The 18426-nt window shown below is 47.2% G+C and overlaps 1 protein-coding gene across 1 annotated transcript in view; it reads right to left on the bottom strand.

The window, feature by feature from the left end:
• Positions 1-728: 728 nt before the first annotated feature.
• Positions 729-18426, bottom strand: part of nup155 (nucleoporin 155) — a 279092-nt gene continuing 261394 nt past the window's right edge. Inside the window, exons 30-33 of the mRNA XM_038803930.1 lie at positions 14663-14713; positions 14561-14575; positions 12259-12365; positions 729-1351 (exon numbers count right to left, since the gene is read on the bottom strand). Of these exons, the coding sequence (XP_038659858.1) occupies positions 1213-1351; positions 12259-12365; positions 14561-14575; positions 14663-14713 (312 nt within the window). The 3' untranslated portion in view covers positions 729-1212. The remainder of the gene's footprint in view (positions 1352-12258; positions 12366-14560; positions 14576-14662; positions 14714-18426) is intronic.

Below are 18426 nucleotides of genomic sequence, written 5' to 3' on the forward strand. Positions count from 1 at the left end.
ACTCCCAGGACAGGTACAGCATGGAGTTAGATACAGAGTAAAGCTCCCTCTACACTGTCCCCATCAAACACTCCCAGGAAAGGTACAGCACGGGGTTAGATTCAGAGTAAAGCTCCCTCTACACTGTCCCCATCAAACACTCCCAGGACAGGTACAGCACGGGGTTAGATACAGAGTAAAGCTCCCTCTACACTGTCCCCATCAAACACTCCCAGGACAGGTACAACACAGAGTTAGATACAGAGTAAAGCTCCCTCTACACTGTCCCCATCAAACACTCCCAGGATAGGTACAGCACGGGGTTAGATACAGAGTAAAGCTCCCTCTAAACTGTCCCCATCAAACACTCCCAGGACAGGTACAGCACGGGGTTAGATACAGAGTAAAGTTCCCTCTACACTGTCCCCATCAAACACTCCCAGGACAGGTACAGCACGGGGTTAGATACAGAGTAAAGTTCCCTCTACACTGTCCCAATCAATCATGCTAAGGCAGGACATTAGTGCAGTAGAACAGGTTTTGCGTACATATCACTGCTTGGAGAGCATTGTGCCTTCCCTCGGTAATAAGATAAACACACTGATGTACCAAGATACCGCTGTGCAGTATTGAAGCTCCAAAATTAACTGTGTCTGTGAGCAAGTATCTCTGCATCTGGATGTGTGTCTGTGAGGGTGACTCAATACTGCCAATTTGATTAAAATCAAACACTGCCATAGCCACATCACTAATTATTCAAGCTGCAACTTTATTCAATTTCTGTTCTGGAAAATACTTTACAATGAAAAAAAACCATTTTGTATCAATTACATAAAAACAAGTTTGTTGGAGACTGACACACAATATTCTCCGATTCCGTCTCTCGAAGGGACATGGTTGTGCTGTGTAACCTGGTGATTATTTTTACTCCAAGAAATTCTCAAACATATCTATGGAACAAGAGGCCACATTCGGAGCTCTGAATAAAATTCCTGCTGTCAAGCTCTGTCATTCCAGAGAACCTGCTCGGTATTACAGACGCCTGGAGATTGTAATCAATGTGCTCAGACTGACCAAATCCTGCCGCAAGTCCCAGCGATTCCCAATCCATTCCCAGGTAAACAGGAATGAGGTTTAAGGCCCGCCGGACACAGTATGGAAAAGGAGCTGACAGCTGAGTGTGTGGCTCACACAGCAGCATCGCTGTGCCAGTCTCTGACACCCAGGAAGCACTCACTGCAGACGGTCCAGTTTCGACTGCAGTGATTTGAAATTTCCAATCGTTGTCTGTAAAGTGCAGGTCGGGTTCATCGACTGAAGTTCAACAAGGAATCGGCCAATTGCATCCAGGCAGTTGTTGGTGAATCGCCGTCTGGAACAGAGAAAAAGTTCACAAGATCCAATCACTGCGTCCAGTGCCAACACCCACACCCAATCACAGAGCCCAGAGGCAGCGGCCAATCACAGAAGCAGCGGCCAATCACAGAGCCCAGAGTCAGCAGCCAATCACAGAGCCCAGAGCCAGCGGCCAATCACAGAGCCCAGAGCCAGCAGCCAATCACCGAGCACAGAGGCAGCGGCCAATCACCGAGTCCAGAGCCACACCCAATCACCAGGCCCAGAGCTGGTGGCCAATCACCGAGCCCAGAGGTAGCAGCCAATCACAGAGCCCAGCGGCAGCGGCCAATCACAGAGCCCAGAGGCAGCAGCCAATCACCGAGATCAGAGCCAGCGGCCAATCACCAGCCCAGAACCAGCAACCAATCACCAGCCCAGAGCCACACCCAATCACAGAGCACAGAGGCAGCGGCCAATCACAGAGCCCAGAGCCAGCGGCCAATCCTCGAGACCAGAGCCGGCAGCCAATCACCGAGCCCAGAGCCACACCCAATCACAGAGCCCAGAGATGGTGGCCAATCACAGAGCCTAGTGTCAGCGGCCAATCACCGAGCCCAGACCCAGCAGTGAATCACCGAGCGCAGGGCCACTGGCCAATCCTCGAGCCCAGAGCCGGCAGCCAATCACCGAGACCAGAGCCACCGGCCAATCACTGAGACCAGAGCCACACCCAAACACAGAGCCCAGAGCCTACGGCCAATCACGGAGTCCAGAGCCACACCCAAACACAGAGCCCAGAGCCTACAGCCAATCACTGAGTCCAGAGCCACCGGCCAATCACCGAGCCCAGAGCCACACCCAAACACAGAGCCCAGAGCCTACGGCCAATCACGGAGCCAAGAGCCACACCCAATCACCGAGCCCAATGCCTGCAGCCAATCACAGAGCCAGCGACCAACCACAAAGCCCAGAGCCACACACAATTACAGAACCCAGAGCTAGCGACCAATCACCGAGCCGAGAGCCAGCGGCCAATCACTGACCCCAGAGTCAGTGGCCAGGTATCTGCTGCTCTTGTTCTTCTAGATGGCAGTGGTTGTAGGTTTGGAAGGTGTTGTCTAAGGAAACTTGATGAGTTACAATTGCACATCTTATAGATGGTACACACGGCTGCATGCTGACTTTTGTTATTCATTAATGTAGGTGTCGCCGGCTGGACCAGCGTTTATTGCCCATCCCTAGTTGCCCTTCAGTATGTGGGGGTGAGTTGCCTTCTCTGAGAGAATGAAGGATACGTACGGAAAGTTTCCAGAGCCTTCGAAAACGAGGGATATTGTGAACCTCGTCAAAAAGAAAAAGGAGATTTTTATACTGTCAAGAACGCTGGGGACAGTCGAAACCTTTGAGGAGCATAAAGAAAGTGGGAAGGTACTGAAGCGGAGGGCTAGGAGGGGTCATGAAAAGTCCTTTGCAAGTAGGATTGGTGAATCCCAAAGCTTTTTATTCATATGTAAAAAGCAAGAGGGTGGCCAGGGAAAGGATTGGACCACTTAAGGACAGGGGGGGGGGGGGGAATCTATGTGTTCAGCCAGATGAAATGGGCAAGGTACGAAATGAGTACTTTGCATCAGTGTTCACCAAAGAAAGGGACTTTGTGGAAGATGATTCTTGGGTAGGGTGTGTGGACAGTTTGGATCATGTTGTCATCGAAAAGGAGAAGGTATTGGGCCTTTTAAAAGACATCAAAGTAGCTAGGTCTCCTGGGCTGGATGGGATTTATCCCAGAATACAGAGGGAAGCAAGGGAGGAAATTGCTGGGGCCTTGATTGACATCATTGTATCCTCATTGGCTACAAGTGAGATCCCAGAGGACTGGAGAATCGCTAATGTGGTGGTGCTGTTTCAGAAAGGTAGCAGGGATAATCCTGGAAACTACAGGCCGGTGAGTTTCATGTCGGTCATAGGTAAATTATTGGAGAGAATTCTCAGGGACCGGATTTATACCCATTTGGAAACAATGGCCTTGAAGCAATAGATGGCATGGTTTTGTGAAGAAGAGGTCGTGCCTCACGAACTTGATCGAGTTTTTTGAAGAGGTGACAAAGATGATTGAGAGGAGAGCGGTGGATGTCGTTTACATGGACTTCAGTAAAGCCTTTGACAAGGTGCCTCATGGCAGACTGGTACAAAAGGTGAATTCACACGGGATCAGAGGTGAGGTAGTAAGATGGATACAGAACTGGCTCGGTCACAGAAGGCAGAGGGTAGCAGTAGAAGGGTGTTTTTCTGAATGGAAGGCTGTGACTAGTGGTGTTCCACAGGGATCTGTGCTGGGGCCTCTGTTGTTTGTAGTATACATAAACGATTTGGAGGAAAATGTAGCCGGTCTGATTAGTAAGTTTGTGGATGACACCAAGGTTGGTGGAGTGGCAGATAGTGTTGAGGATTGTCAGAGGATACAGCAGGACATAGATAGGTTGGAGACTTGGGTAGAGAAGGGGCAAATGGAGTTTAATCCGGACACATAGAACGATACAGCGCAGTACAGGCCCTTCGGCCCTCGATGTTGCACCGACATGGAAAAAATCTAAAGGCCATCTAACCTACACTATGCCCTTATCATCCATATGCTTATCCAATAAATTTTTAAATGCCCTCAATGTTGGCGAGTTCACTACTGTTGCAGGTAGGGCATTCCACGGCCTCACCACTCTTTGCGTAAAAAACCCACCTCTGACCTCTGTCCTATATCTATTACCCCTCAATTTAAGGCTATGTCCCCTCGTGCTAGCCACCTCCATCCGCGGGAGAAGGCTCTCACTGTCCACCCTATCTAACCCTCTGATCATTTTGTATGCCTCTATTAAGTCACCTCTTAACCTTCTTCTCTCTAACGAAAACAACCTCATGTCCATCAGCCTTTCCTCATAAGATTTTCCCTCCATACCTGGCAACATCCTGGTAAATCTCCTCTGCACCCGTTCCAAAGCTTCCACGTCCTTCCTATAATGAGGCGACCAGAACTGTACGCAATACTCCAAATGCGGCCGTACTAGAGTTTTGTACAACTGCAACATGACCTCATGGCTCCGGAACTCAATCCCTCTACCAATAAAGGCCAACACACCATAGGCCTTCTTCACAACCCTATCAACCTGGGTGGCAACTTTCAGGGATCTATGTACATGGACACCGAGATCCCTCTGCTCATCCACACTACCAAGAATTTTACCATTAGCCAAATATTCCGCATTCCTGTTATTCTTTCCAAAGTGAATCACCTCACACTTCTCCACATTAAACTCCATTTGCCACCTCTCAGCACAGCTCTGCAGGTTATCTATGTCCCTCTGTAACCTGCGACATCCATCCGCACTGTCTACAACTCCACCGACTTTAGTGTCGTCTGCAAATTTACTCACCCATCCTTCTGCGCCCTCCTCTAGGTCATTTATAAAAATGACAAACAGCAACGGCCCCAGAACAGATCCTTGTGGTACGCCACTCTTAACTGAACTCCATTCTGAACATTTCCCATCAACTACCACTCTCTGTCTTCTTTCAACTAGCCAATTTCTGATCCACATCTCTAAATCACCCTCAATCCCCAGCCTCCGTATTTTCTGCAATAGCCGACCGTGGGGAACCTTATCAAACGCTTTACTGAAATCCATATACACCACATCAACTGCTCTACCCTCGTCTACCTGTTCAGTCACCTTCTCAATAAACTCGATAAGGTTTGTGAGGCATGACCTACCCTTCACAAAACCATGCTGACTGTCCCTAATCATATTATTCCTATCTAGATGATTATAAATCGTATCTTTTATAATCCTCTCCAAGACTTTACCCACCACAGACGTTAGGCTCACCGGCCTATAGTTACCGGGGTTATCTCTACTCCCCTTCTTGAACAAAGGGACCACATTTGCAATCCTCCAGTCCTCTGGCACTATTCCTGTAGCCAATGATGGCCTAAAAATCAAAGCCAAAGGCTCAGCAATCTCTTCCCTGGCTTCCCAGAGAATCCTAGGATAAATCCCATCCGGCCCCGGGGACTTATCTATTTTCACCTTGTCCAGAATTGCCAACACTTCTTCCCTACGCACCTCAATGCCATCTATTCTAATAGCCTGGGTCTCAGCATTCTCCTCCACAATATTATCTTTTTCTTGAGTGAATACTGATGAAAAGTATTCATTTAGTATCTCGCTTATCTCCTCAGCCTCCACACACAACTTCCCACCACTGTCCTTGACTGGCCCTACTCTTACCCTAGTCATTCTTTTATTCCTGACATACCTATAGAAAGCTTTTGGGTTTTCCTTGATCCTACCTGCCAAAGACTTCTCATGTCCCCTCCTTGCTCGTCTCAGCTCTCTCTTTAGATCCTTCCTCGCTTCCTTGTAACTATCAAGCACCCCAACTGAAACTTCACGCCTCATCTTCACATAGGCCTCCTTCTTCCTCTTAACAAGAGATTCCACTTCTTTGGTAAACCACGGTTCCCTCGCTCGACCCCTTCCTCCCTGCCTGACTGGTACGTACTTATCAAGAACATGCAATAGCTGTTCCTTGAACAAGCTCCACATATCCAGTGTGCCCAACCCTTGCAGCCTGCTTCTCCAACCAACACATCCTAAGTCATGTCTAATGGCATCATAATTGCCCTTCCCCCAGCTATAACTCTTGCCCTGCGGGGTATACTTATCCATTTCCATCACTAACGTAAAGGTCACCGAATTGTGGTCACTGTTTCCAAAGTGCTCACCTCCCTCCAGATCTAACACCTGGCCTGGTTCATTACCCAAAACCAAATCCAATGTGGCCTCGCCTCTTGTTGGCCTGTCAACATATTGTGTCAGGAAACCCTCCTGCACACATTGTACAAAGAATGACCCATCTAATGTACTCGAACTATATCTTTTCCAGTCAATATTTGGAAAGTTAAAGTCTCCCATAACAACTACCCTGTTACTTTCGCTCTTTTCCAGAATCATCTTCGCCATCCTTTCCTCTACATCCCTAGAACTATTAGGTGGCCTATAGAAAACTCCCAACAGGGTGACCTCTCCTTTCCTGTTTCTAACCTCAGCCCATACTACCTCAGAAGAAGAGTCCCCATCTAGCATCCTTTCCACCACCGTAATACTGTCCTTGACTAGCAGCGCCACACCTCCCCCTCTTTTTCCCCCTTCTCTGAGCTTACTAAAACACCTAAACCCCGGAACCTGCAACAACCATTCCTGTCCCTGCTCTATCCATGTCTCTGAAATGGCCACAACATCGAAGTCCCAGGTACCAACCCATGCTGCCAGTTCCCCTACCTTATTTCGTATACTCCTGGCATTGAAGTAGACACACTTCAAACCACCTACCTGAACACTGGCACCCTCCTGCGAAGTCAAATCTGTGCTCCTGACCTCTATACTCTCAATCTCCCGTACCCCAAAACTACAATCCAGGTTCCCATGTGAGGTAATGTATTTTGGTAGGTCAAACATAGAGAGGAAATACACCGTAAATGGCAAAACCCTAAGGAATATAGAAAGTCAGAGAGATCTGGGCATGCAGCTCCACAGATCCTTGAAAGTGGCAACACAAGAGGACCAGGTAGTCAGGAAAGCATATGGAATACAAAGAACAAAGAAAATGACAGCACAGGAACAGGCCCTTCGGCCCTCCCAGCCTGCACCGATCCAGATCCTTTATCTAAACCTGTCTCCTATTTTCCAAGGTCTATTTCCCTCTGTTCCCGCCCGTTCATATACCTGTCTAAATGCCTCTTAAATGATGATATCGTGCCCGCCTCTACCACCTCCGCTGGTAAAGCGTTCCAGGCACCTACCACCCTCTGCGTAAAAAACTTTCCACGCACATCTCCCTTAAACTTTCCCCCTCTCACCTTGAAATCGTGACCCCTTGTAACTGACACCCCCAAATGCTTGCCTTCATTGGACGGGGCATTGAGTATTAAAACTGGCAAGTCATGGTACAGTTGTATAGAACCTTGGTAAGGCCACACTTTGGAATATTGCTCACAATTCTGGTCGCCACACTACCAGAAGGATGTGGAGGCTTTGGAGAGGGTGCAGAGGAGGTTTCCCAGGATGTTACCTGGTCTGGAGGGTGTTAGCTATCTTGAGAGGCTGAATAGACTCGGACTGTTTTCATTAGAAAGACGGAGGCTGAGAGGTAACTTGATGGAGAGGCATGGATAGAGTGGATGGGCAGGCATTCTTTCCCAGGGTGGAGGGGTCAGTCACCAGGGGGGATAGGTTTAAGGTCCATGGAGCAAAGTTTAGAGGAGATGTGCGAGGCAGGTTTTTTTTACACAGAGGGTGGAGAGTGCTTGGAATGCGTTGCCAGGGGAGGCTGTGGAAGCAGATACATTAACGACGTTCAAAAGGCATCTTGACAAACACATGGATAGGATGGGTACAGAGGGATACGGCACAAGGAAGGGCTGAGGGTTTTGGCAGAGGGTGGTATCATGACCGGTATTGGCTTGGAGGGGCAGAAGGGCCTGTTCCTATGTTGTATTGTTCTTGAACTGCTGCAGTCCGTGAGGTGTAGGTATACCCACTGTGCTGTGAGGGAGGGAGTTATTCAGGATGTTGCCCCAGTGACAGTGAAGGAGCGGCGATATATTTCCAAGTCAGGGTGGTGAGCGACTCGGAGAGGAACCTCCAGGTGATGGGGTTCCCAGGTATCTGCTGCTCTTGTCCTTCTAGATGGTCGTGGGTTTGGAAGGTGCTGCCTGAGGAACTTTGGTGAGTTACTGCAGTGCATCTTGTAGATGGTACACACGGCTGCTACTGTTCGTCGGTGGTGGTGGGTTTGAATGTTTATGGAAGGGGAGCAATCAAGCGGGGCTGCTTTGTCCTGGATTGTGTCGAGCTTCTTGAGTGTTGTTGGAGCCGTACTCATCCAGGCAAGTGGAGAGTATTCCATTACACTACTGATTTGTGCCTTGTAGATGGTGGACAGGCTTGGGGGGGGGGGGGCGGCGGTGAGACAACACGTTCTGTTCTGTATCATTATACATTAAATCTGTTAATGTATCTGCTTCCACAATCTCCCCTGGCAGCACGTTCCAGGCACTCATCACCCTCTGTGTAAAAAACCTGCCTCGCACATCTCTTCTAAACCTATGCCCCATGGTGACTGACCCCTCCACCCTGAACATCGCTGGTTAGGCCAGCATTTATTGACCATCCCTAGCTGCCCTTCAGAAGGTGATGGTGAGAGTTGCCTTCTTGAACTGCTGCAGTCCCTGAGGTGTAGGTACACCCACTGTGCTGTTAGGGAGGGAGTTCCAGGATGTTGCCCCAGCGACAGTGGAGGAACGGTGATATATTTCCACGGTGGTGCGTGACTTGGGCGGCACGGTAAAACTGGTTGGCACTGTGGCTTCACAGCACCAGGGACCCGGGTTCAATTCCCAGCTTGGGTTACTGTCTGTGTGGAGTCTGCACGTTCTCCCCATTTCTGCGTGGGTTACCCGTCCGGGTGCTCCGGTTTCCTCCCACAAGTCCTGAAAGATGTGCTGGTAGGTGACTTGGACATTCTGAATTCTCCCTCTGTGTACCTGAACAGGCGCCAAGTGTGGCAACTAGGGGTTTTCACAGTAACTTAATTGCAGTGTGAATGTAAGCCTACTTGTGACACTAATGTCATGTGAGAATACCTTTAAGAAATGGATGTTTAAGCAATGTACCTTTACGAAATAGGGCAGCTCATATTACTGAAGTGATGTCAGAGGGTGGGGGGAGCTGAGTTGAGCTCACTTCTGCTTTTAGTTTCAGTTTGAGAGAGCAGCTGAAAAGTGCCTGGCTGGTTTGCAGAGAACTGCATGAAGAAAAAGAGCTTGGGTGTATCTGTGTTTGCAGTGAGCTGGATCTGTTGTGATCTCTGCCATGAAAGACTATCTCTGAATCATTCGGGTGATTTAAACTCATAATAGTAATGTCTTTAACCTGATGTGATTCTGTTTAAAAATGTTAAGTCTCTTGGAGGTTTGAAGGAACATTTTGAGGGATTATTTAGTGTTGTATTATTTTCGGGGTTATCTTTGAAGTAAGGGGTGTTAAGTGATCCAATGTTTATTTAAAAAGGTTAAGTTGAATTCATGGAATAAACATTGTTTTGTGTTCAAAAATCCACGTGTCCATAATTATAATACCACACCTGGAGACCAAGCCGTGTGCTTCAAAAGCAACAATACATTAAAGTGGGGGTTGGTTGAACTCCATGATACATTTTGGGGTTCTGAAAACACCGCTCCCATAACACTAATAAAGATTATTATTATTACAAAGTCAGAAGTGGGGATGGTTGCAGATGACTGCACAATGTTTAGCACCATTTGCATCTCCTCAGATAATGAAGCAGTCCATGTCCAAATGCAGCAAGACCTGGACAATATCCAGGCTCGGGGCTGACAAGTGACAAGTTACATTCGCGCCACACAAGTGCCAGGCAATGACCATCTCCTACAAGAGATCATCTAACCATCGCCCCTTGACATTCAATGGCATCACCATCGCTGAATCCCCCACAATCACAATCCTGGGGGTTACCATTGATCAGAAACTGAACTGGACCCAGCCACATTAATAGTGTGGCTACCAGGGCAGGTCAAAGACTGGGAATCCTATGGCGAGTAACTCACCTCCTGACCCCCCTGTAAATGAATTTAAAAAAAACAAGATAGACTCCCCGACCCACCGGATACAGCTCACCCGTTCCAACATTCAGCTTAAAGCCTGAAAAGGCCCCGAACCTCTAAGCACGGTTCGATTCCCGTAACAGCCTCCCCGAACAGGCGCCGGAATGTGGTGACTAGGGGCTTTTCACAGTAACTTCATTTGAAGCCTACTCGTGACAATAAGCGATTTTCATTTCATTTGCCCATATCTCTCCCCATACTATCTAATGGGTCTGATATGAACAGCAGCAAGTCGTCTGTGTTCAGCAGCATCCGGTCCTCCCTGTTCCCCTCACAATCCTCTGCCACTCTACTGACCCCCTAAAGGCCAGTGGCAAGATCTGTCGCCAGCACCAACAGCAGCGGCGACAGCGGACACCCCTGCCTCGTTCCCCGATGCAGCCCGAAGCTCCATGAACTTCTCTTGTTTGTCAGTACACTCGCCGCCGGGGCCACATACAACAGAAGCACCCACACCACAATCCTCAGCCCAAACCCAAACCTTCCCAAAACCTCGAACAGGTCCCGCCACTCCACCTCGTCGAAAGCCTTCTCTGCATCCAGAGACCATTACCTCATACACCTGACCCCCTCAACGGGGTCATGATCACATTTAATAATTGCCTATTATTACTGCAAAGTTGCCTGCCCTTCACAAAACCCTTTTGGACCTCTGCAACCACCCCCGGAAGACACCCTTCCATCCTCCCCACCACTAACTTAGCCAACACTTTCACATTGGTGTTCAACAATGATATGGGTCTGGAAACCCACACTCCAACAGGTCCTTCCCTTTCTTCGGGATTAGCGCCATTAACACCTGGGTGACTGTCTCTGGCAGCTCCCCCTTCTTCAGCACCTCACTAAATATCCCCAGCAAATGTGGTGCCAACTCCATCGCAAACGCCTTATAGAACTCCACTGGGTATCGTCCGGTCCCGGGGCCTTCCCCGACTTCATCTCTTTTATCTGTCCATCACCAGCTTCGATTCCTGACTTGGGTCACTGTCTGTGTGGAGTCTGCACATTCTCCCCGTTACTGTGTGGGTTTCATCCGGGTGCTCCGGTTTCCTCCCACAAGTCCCAAAAGACACGCTGTTAGGTGAATTGGACATTCTGAATTCTCCCTCCGTGTACCCGAACAGGCTCCGGAATGTGGCGACTATGGACTTTTTACAGTTGCTGTGTTAATGTAAGCCTACATGTGACACTAATAAAGATTATTATTATTGACCTGTACGCCCTATCCACCTTCAGGGCCTTGTCCAGCACCAGACCCGGCTGCATCCTGCAGATGTATCTTGTGGCACTTGTGCCTTCCACAGCCTCAGGCAGGTCAGCGATACGCGGGTTCTGCCTTCTGGATTTGTTCTCGAGGCCGTAGCGACTTGAAAAGGTCCCCCAGGAACCCAGCCCCACCTCCAATGTCACCACCATCACTGTGGTGGGACATCACTTTCTCCATCTCCGGGATCTGCGACCCCTCCGCCTCCAAATACTTCCTCTCTCCATCCAGCCTTTCAGGAATGATACGCTCCCTCAATGGCCTTCTCCATTCACCTGAGGAAGGAGCTGCGCTCCGAAAGCTCGTGTTTGGAACAAACCTGTTGGACTTTAACCTGGTGTTGTAAGACTTCTTACTGTGCTCACCCCAGTCCAACGCCGGCATCTCCACATCATCGATGGCCTTCGACTGATCTTCCTGCATTTCCTCCCGCTGCTGGTGGAACTGCTCTCTAATAAACAACATCAGCCACTCCATCTGGGTTTTTACAACTTGGGACAACCCTTCCCCCTCAGCCATTTTCCAAATAGCTACTGCGCCACTAATCTCCTCCAGTTCCTTGGCCAGGTCTTTAACCTTCTTCTGCCGGATCTGATAACCAGGAGATCACTCCCGGGGGGAATTCTCCTCCACACCTTCAGCTACACTTTCCTGTCAAAATTTCCCGCTTTCGGCTAAAAAGAGCTCAAACCAACTCCTTCGAGTCAGAGCTGCCCTGTGTGCGACCACTCACTCCATGGTCGCCACCGGAAGTCATGCCAATAGTCACCGGCCAACCAATCATCGTGCACATAGCCACCAGCCAATCATCACACTCAGAACTGCTAGTAAATTAGTGAGCAGAGAGTCATTGTCCAATCACTGCAACCCAAGTAATTCTCCATCATATATTTAAAACTCCGAAACAGCGACCATACTCAGCATGAGATGCCCCATAACTCACCTCTCATGGGCTGGGACTTTATTGGGTTCTTGCACGTAGACACTCAGAAGGACATGAATACACTCCAGCAAGTGGAGAGGCTTCTTCACCCTCTGCCAATAAGGATCCTAAACCAAGAGTACAACAGAGTCAGAAATAACAGCAACAAGTCAGCAAACAGCATGTCTCAGACTGAAACATAAATCCCAGAGGCTGATAATCGACATCCCAGGGTACTGAACGAGGTGACTCTACAAATAGTGGATGCATTGGTGGTCATCTTGCAGGATTCTGTAGACTCTGGAACAGTTCCTGCAGATTGGTGGGTGGCTAATCTCACTCCACTATTTAAAAAGGGACGTAGACAGAAAACAGGGAATTATAGACCAGTCAGCCGGACGTCAGAAGTGCGTAAAATTCTAGAATCCATTATCAAGGATTTTATAGCAAAGCACTTAGAAAACAGTGGCAGGATCAGTCAGAGTCAGCATGGATTTACAAACGGGAATTCATGCTGGACAAATCTACTGGAATTCTCCAAGGATGTAACTAGTAGAGTTGATGCAGGGGAGCCAATAATTTGTGCTTTATTTGGACTTTCAGAAGACTATTGACAAAGTCCCACATAAAAGATCCCACAAATCTCGTCCCACTACCACCAAGAAAGCACAACAGCTCCTATACTTCCTCAGGAAACGAAGGAAATTCGGCATTTCCACATTCACCCGTACCAACTTTTACAGATGCATCAACCCACGCAAACTCCACACGGACAGTGACCCAGAAGCGGGATCGAACCTGGGACCTCGGCGGCGTGAGGCAGCAGGGCTAACCACTGCGCCATCGCGTTTCCCTAATTAATGATTTGGATGAGGGAACAAACTGTCATATCTCCAAATTTGCAGATGATACAAAGTTGTGTGGGAGGGTGAGCTGTGAGGAGGATGTAGAGATGCTTCAGTGGGATTTGGACGGGCTGAGTAGTGGGCAAATGAATGGCAGATGCAGTATAATGTGGATAAATGCAAGGTTATCCACTTTGGTAGCAAAAACAAGGCGGCAGACTATTAACTTTTTAAAAAATGTGTTCCTGAGATGTGGGCGTCGCTGGCAGGGCCATCATTTATTGCCCATCCCCTGAGGGCATTTCAGAGTCAAGCACATTGCTGTGGGTCTGGAGTCAAATGTAGGCCAGACTGGGTAAGGACGACAGATTCCCTTCCCTAAAGGACATTAGTGAACCAGATGGTTTTTTACGACTATCGACAGTGGTTTCATGGTTACTTTGTCATGTGAGAGTACCTTTAAGATATGGGTGTTGATTACTGCAGGGGCTGGTTTAGCTCACGGAGCTAAATCGCTGGCTTTTAAAGCAAACCAAGCAGGCCAGCAGCACAGTTCAATTCCCGTACCAGCCTCCCCGAACAGGCGCCGGAATGTGGCGATTAGCGGCTTTTCACAGTAACTTCATTGAAGCCTACTCGTGACAATAAGTGATTAAAGGATTACTTAGTGTTGTATTCTTTGGGGGTTGTACTTGAATTAATGGTTGCTAAGATGTTCACTGTGTGTTTTAAAAAGGTAAACATTAGTTCATAGAATAAGCATTGTTTTGCTTTAAACAATACTTTTTCCATTTCTGCTGTACCACTCCTGTAGAGTGGGCCGTGTGCTGCCCATACCACCATGTATTAAAAGTTGTGGGTCAAGTGAACTCCATGATACACTTTGGGATTCTCTAAACTCTGGCCCATAACAAATTGGGGGCTCGAGGTGGATAAAAGTCTATAGAACATAGAACGATAGAGCGCAGTACAGGCCCTTCGGCCCTCGATGTTGCACCGACATGGAAAAAAACTAAAGGCCATCTAACCTACACTATGCCCTTATCATCCATATGCTTATCCATTAAACTTTTAAATGCCCTCAATGTTGGCGAGTTCACTACTGTTACAGGTAGGGCATTCCACGGCCTCACCACTCTTTGCGTAAAAAACCCACCTCTGACCTCTGTCCTATATCTATTACCCCTCAATTTAAGGCTATGTCCCCTCGTGCTAGCCACCTCCATCCGCGGGAGAAGGCTCTCGCTGTCCACCCTATCTAACCCTCTGATCATTTTGTATGCCTCTATTAAGTCACCTCTTAACCTTCTTCTCTCTAACGAAAACAACCTCAAGTCCATCAGCCTTTCCTCATAAGATTTTCCCTCCATACCAGGCAACATCCTGGTAAATCTCCTCTGCACCCGTTCCAAAGCTTCCACGTCCTTCCTATAATGAGGCGACCAGAACTGTACGCAATACTCCAAATGCGGCCGTACTAGAGTTTTGTACAACTGCAACATGACCTCATGGCTCCGGAACTCAATCCCTCTACCAATAAAGGCCAACACACCATAGGCCTTCTTCACAACCCTATCAACCTGGGTGGCAACTTTAAGGGATCTATGTACACGGACACCGAGATCCCTCTGCTCATCCACACTACCAAGAATTTTACCATTAGCCAAATATTCCGCATTCCTGTTATTCTTTCCAAAGTGAATCACCTCACACTTCTCCACATTAAACTCCATTTTCCACCTCTCAGCCCAGCTCTGCAGCTTATCTATGTCCCTCTGTAACCTGCAACATCCTTCCGCACTGTCTACAACTCCACCGACTTTAGTGTCGTCTGCAAATTTACTCACCCATCCTTCTGCGCCCTCCTCTAGGTCATTATAAAAATGACAAACAGCAACGGCCCCAGAACAGATCCTTGTGGTACGCCACTCGTAACTGAACTCCATTCTGAACATTTCCCATCAACTACCACTCTCTGTCTTCTTTCAACTAGCCAATTTCTGATCCACATCTCTAAATCACCCTCAATCCCCAGCCTCCGTATTTTCTGCAATAGCCGACCGTGGGGAACCTTATCAAACGCTTTACTGAAATCCATATACACCACATCAACTGCTCTACCCTCGTCTACCTGTTCAGTCACCTTCTCAAAGAACTCGATAAGGTTTGTGAGGCATGACCTACCCTTCACAAAACCATGCTGACTATCCCTAATCATATTATTCCTATCTAGATGATTATAAATCGTATCTTTTATAATCCTCTCCAAGACCTTACCCACCACAGACGTTAGGCTCACCGGCCTATAGTTACCGGGGTTATCCCTACTCCCCTTCTTGAACAAAGGGACCACATTTGCTATCCTCCAGTCCTCTGGCACTATTCCTGTAGCCAATGATGACCTAAAAATCTATCTATTGGATTGGCTTAGTGAACTTAAAGACAGTGAGCGGTGAGCATATTGTGGATGCTTTTCAGGTGTGGTCTTCTAGTTTAAGTGGGGAGTGTGTTGTGGACAATCACTCTTTCAGAGGCTCAGAAGTTTTTTGGGGTGAAGACGGTCACACGCAGTACCTTACGGACAGAGACGAAAGGCAGACTCTTAGATTTGGCAAAAATGTTGCAGTTAACATTACCTGACAAAATGCGAAAAGGTGAGGTAATTATGGCAGTGGCTAAACATTTAAAGTTGCCTGAGATACAGTCTGACTCATTGGAAATGGCAAAAATTCAGTTACAAATTAAACAAATGGAACTTGAGAAAAAATTTAAGCAGCTTGAAAACAAAAGAGAGGGGAAAAAGAAAGAAAAAGGGAGATACAGATCAGGGAAAAAGATAAAGAGAGAGTTTGAACTTCAGAAAATGGCCATGAAACATAACAGTCAGTTAAAATTGTCAGGCATAAACGGAAACGTACAGTTGGATGATAGTGATGAGGATTGTGAGAAAGAGTGGTGGGGATCTATTTAAATATGTCCAAGCATTGCCAAGGTTTGATGAGGAGGTAGAAGCCTTTTTCATTTCATTTGAGAAGGTGGCTACACAAATGAAATGGCCAAAGGACATGTTGGTATTACTGATTCAAACAAAGCTGGTAGGTAGGGCTAGTGAAGTGTTTGCATCACGACCGGAGGAGGTATCTGGGACGTATGAGGAGGTGAAAAAATCCATCTTCGGTGCAAATGAACTAGTGCCTGAAGCTTATAGACAAAGGATTAGAAATTTAAGGAAAGACTTTGGTCAAACATACATGGAGTTTGAAAGGATCAGAGTAATTTTGATCGGTGGATAAGGGCTTTGAAAATAGACAAAACGTATGAAGCTCTCAGAGAAATTATACTTTTGGAGGAGTTTAAAAGTCAATTCCTGAGAACTCATGTGGAAGAGCAGAGGGTTAAAACTGCGAGATTAGCAGCAGAAATGGCAGATGATTATGAATTAGTTCATAAATCAAAGTTTGGTTTCCGACATCAGTTTCAGCCTGTGAGGGATAGAAACTGGGGACATGAGAAATACTCAAGTGGTAAAGGTAAAGGTGATCTGATGGGAGATAATAAGGAGAGCATATCTCAGATTCTAAAAGAAATCCAGGAGGGTGGAAAAGAAATGAAAAATTTCAAATGTTTTCACTGCAATAAACTAGGCCATGTAAAGTCACAGTGTTGGTGGTTGAAGAAAAGCACTGGGAAGCCTGATGTGGTAAAACAGGGTAAGACAGTGGGGTTTGTTAGAGTGGTAAAGGAAAGCCCAAGGGAAGCGAAGGAGGTGCAAAAGAGTGTACAGCCTGTTCAAGAGGTGATTGATAAGAAGGTGCCAGATCTCTTTAAAGAATTTACTTGTGTGGGTAAAGTTTACTCGTGTCTTTCAGGAGGATCAGGTAATGAAGTCACAATTCTAAGAGATACGGGAGCTAGTCAATCTTTAATGTTAAGAGATGAAGAGTTATGTAGTTTGGGAAGAATGTTGCCAGAAAAGGTGGTAATATGTGGAATTCAGGGTGAGAGGAGTAGTGTTCCATTATATAAGGTAAGGCTGGAAAGTCCAGTGAAGAGTGGTGAAGTGGTAGTAGGAGTAATAGAGAAACTATCTTGTCCAGGAATACAGTGTATCTTGGGTAACGATATAGCTGGATCGCAGGTGGGAGTGATGCCTACTGTGGTTGATAAACCTGTGGAAAATCAGACAACTGAAGTGTTGAAGGACTAATATCCTGGGATTTTTCCGGATTGTGTAGTAAGAAGGTCGCAAAGTCATAGGTTAAGTCAAGAGGAGAAATCAAAGAGTGAGGATGATGTTGAAGTGCAATTATCAGACAAGATTTTTGATCAGATGGTTGAAATAGAACAAGAACAGGTGGAGGATGAGGCGGATATTTTTAGTTCAGGAAAATTGGCGGAGTTACAACAGAAATTTGATAAGGTTCCCCATGGTTGGCTTATGCAGAAAGCAAGGAGGCATGGGATAGTGGGAATTTGGCCAGTTGGATAACGAACTGGCTAACCGATAGAAGTCAGAGAGTGGTGGTGGATGGCAAATATTCAGCCTGGAGCCCAGTTACCAGTGGCGTACCGCAGGGATCAGTTCTGGGTCCTCTGCTGTTTGTGATTTTCATTAATGACTTGGATAAGGGAGTTGAAGGGTGGGTCAGTAAAATTTGCAGACGATACGAAGATTGGTGGAGTTGTGGATAGTGAGGAGGGCTGTTGTCGGCTTCAAAGAGACATAGATAGAATGCAGAGCTGGGCTGAGAAGTGGCAGATGGAGTTTAACCCTGAAAAGTGTGAGATTGTCCATTTTGGAAGGACAAATATGAATGCAGGATACAGGGTTAACGGTAGGGTTCTTGGCAATGTGGAGGAGCAGAGAGATCTTGGGGTCTATGTTCATAGATCTTTGAAAGTTGCCACTCAAGTGGATAGAGCTGTGAAGAAGGCCTATGGTGTGCTAGCGTTCATTAGCAGAGGGATTGAATTTAAGAGCCGTGAGGTGATGATGCAGCTGTACAAAACCTTGGTAAAGCCACATTTGGAGTACTGTGTGCAGTTCTGGTCGCCTCATTTTAGGAAGAATGTGGAAGCTTTGGAAAAGGTGCAAAGGAGATTTATCAGGATGTTGCCTGGAATAGAGAGTAGGTCTTACGAGGAAAGGTTGAGGGTGCTAGGCCTTTTCTCATCAGAACGGAGAAGGATGAGGGACGACTTGATAGAGGTTTATAAGATGATTAGGGGAATAGATAGAGTAGACAGTCAGAGGCTTTTTACCCTAGTGGAACACACCATTACAAGGGGACATGAATTTAAGGTGAATGGTGTAAGATATAGGGGGGATGTCAGAGGTAGGTTC

This window comes from Scyliorhinus canicula, chromosome 8 (genome assembly GCF_902713615.1).
Source record: "Scyliorhinus canicula chromosome 8, sScyCan1.1, whole genome shotgun sequence".
NCBI classification, from domain to species: Eukaryota; Metazoa; Chordata; class Chondrichthyes; order Carcharhiniformes; family Scyliorhinidae; genus Scyliorhinus; species Scyliorhinus canicula.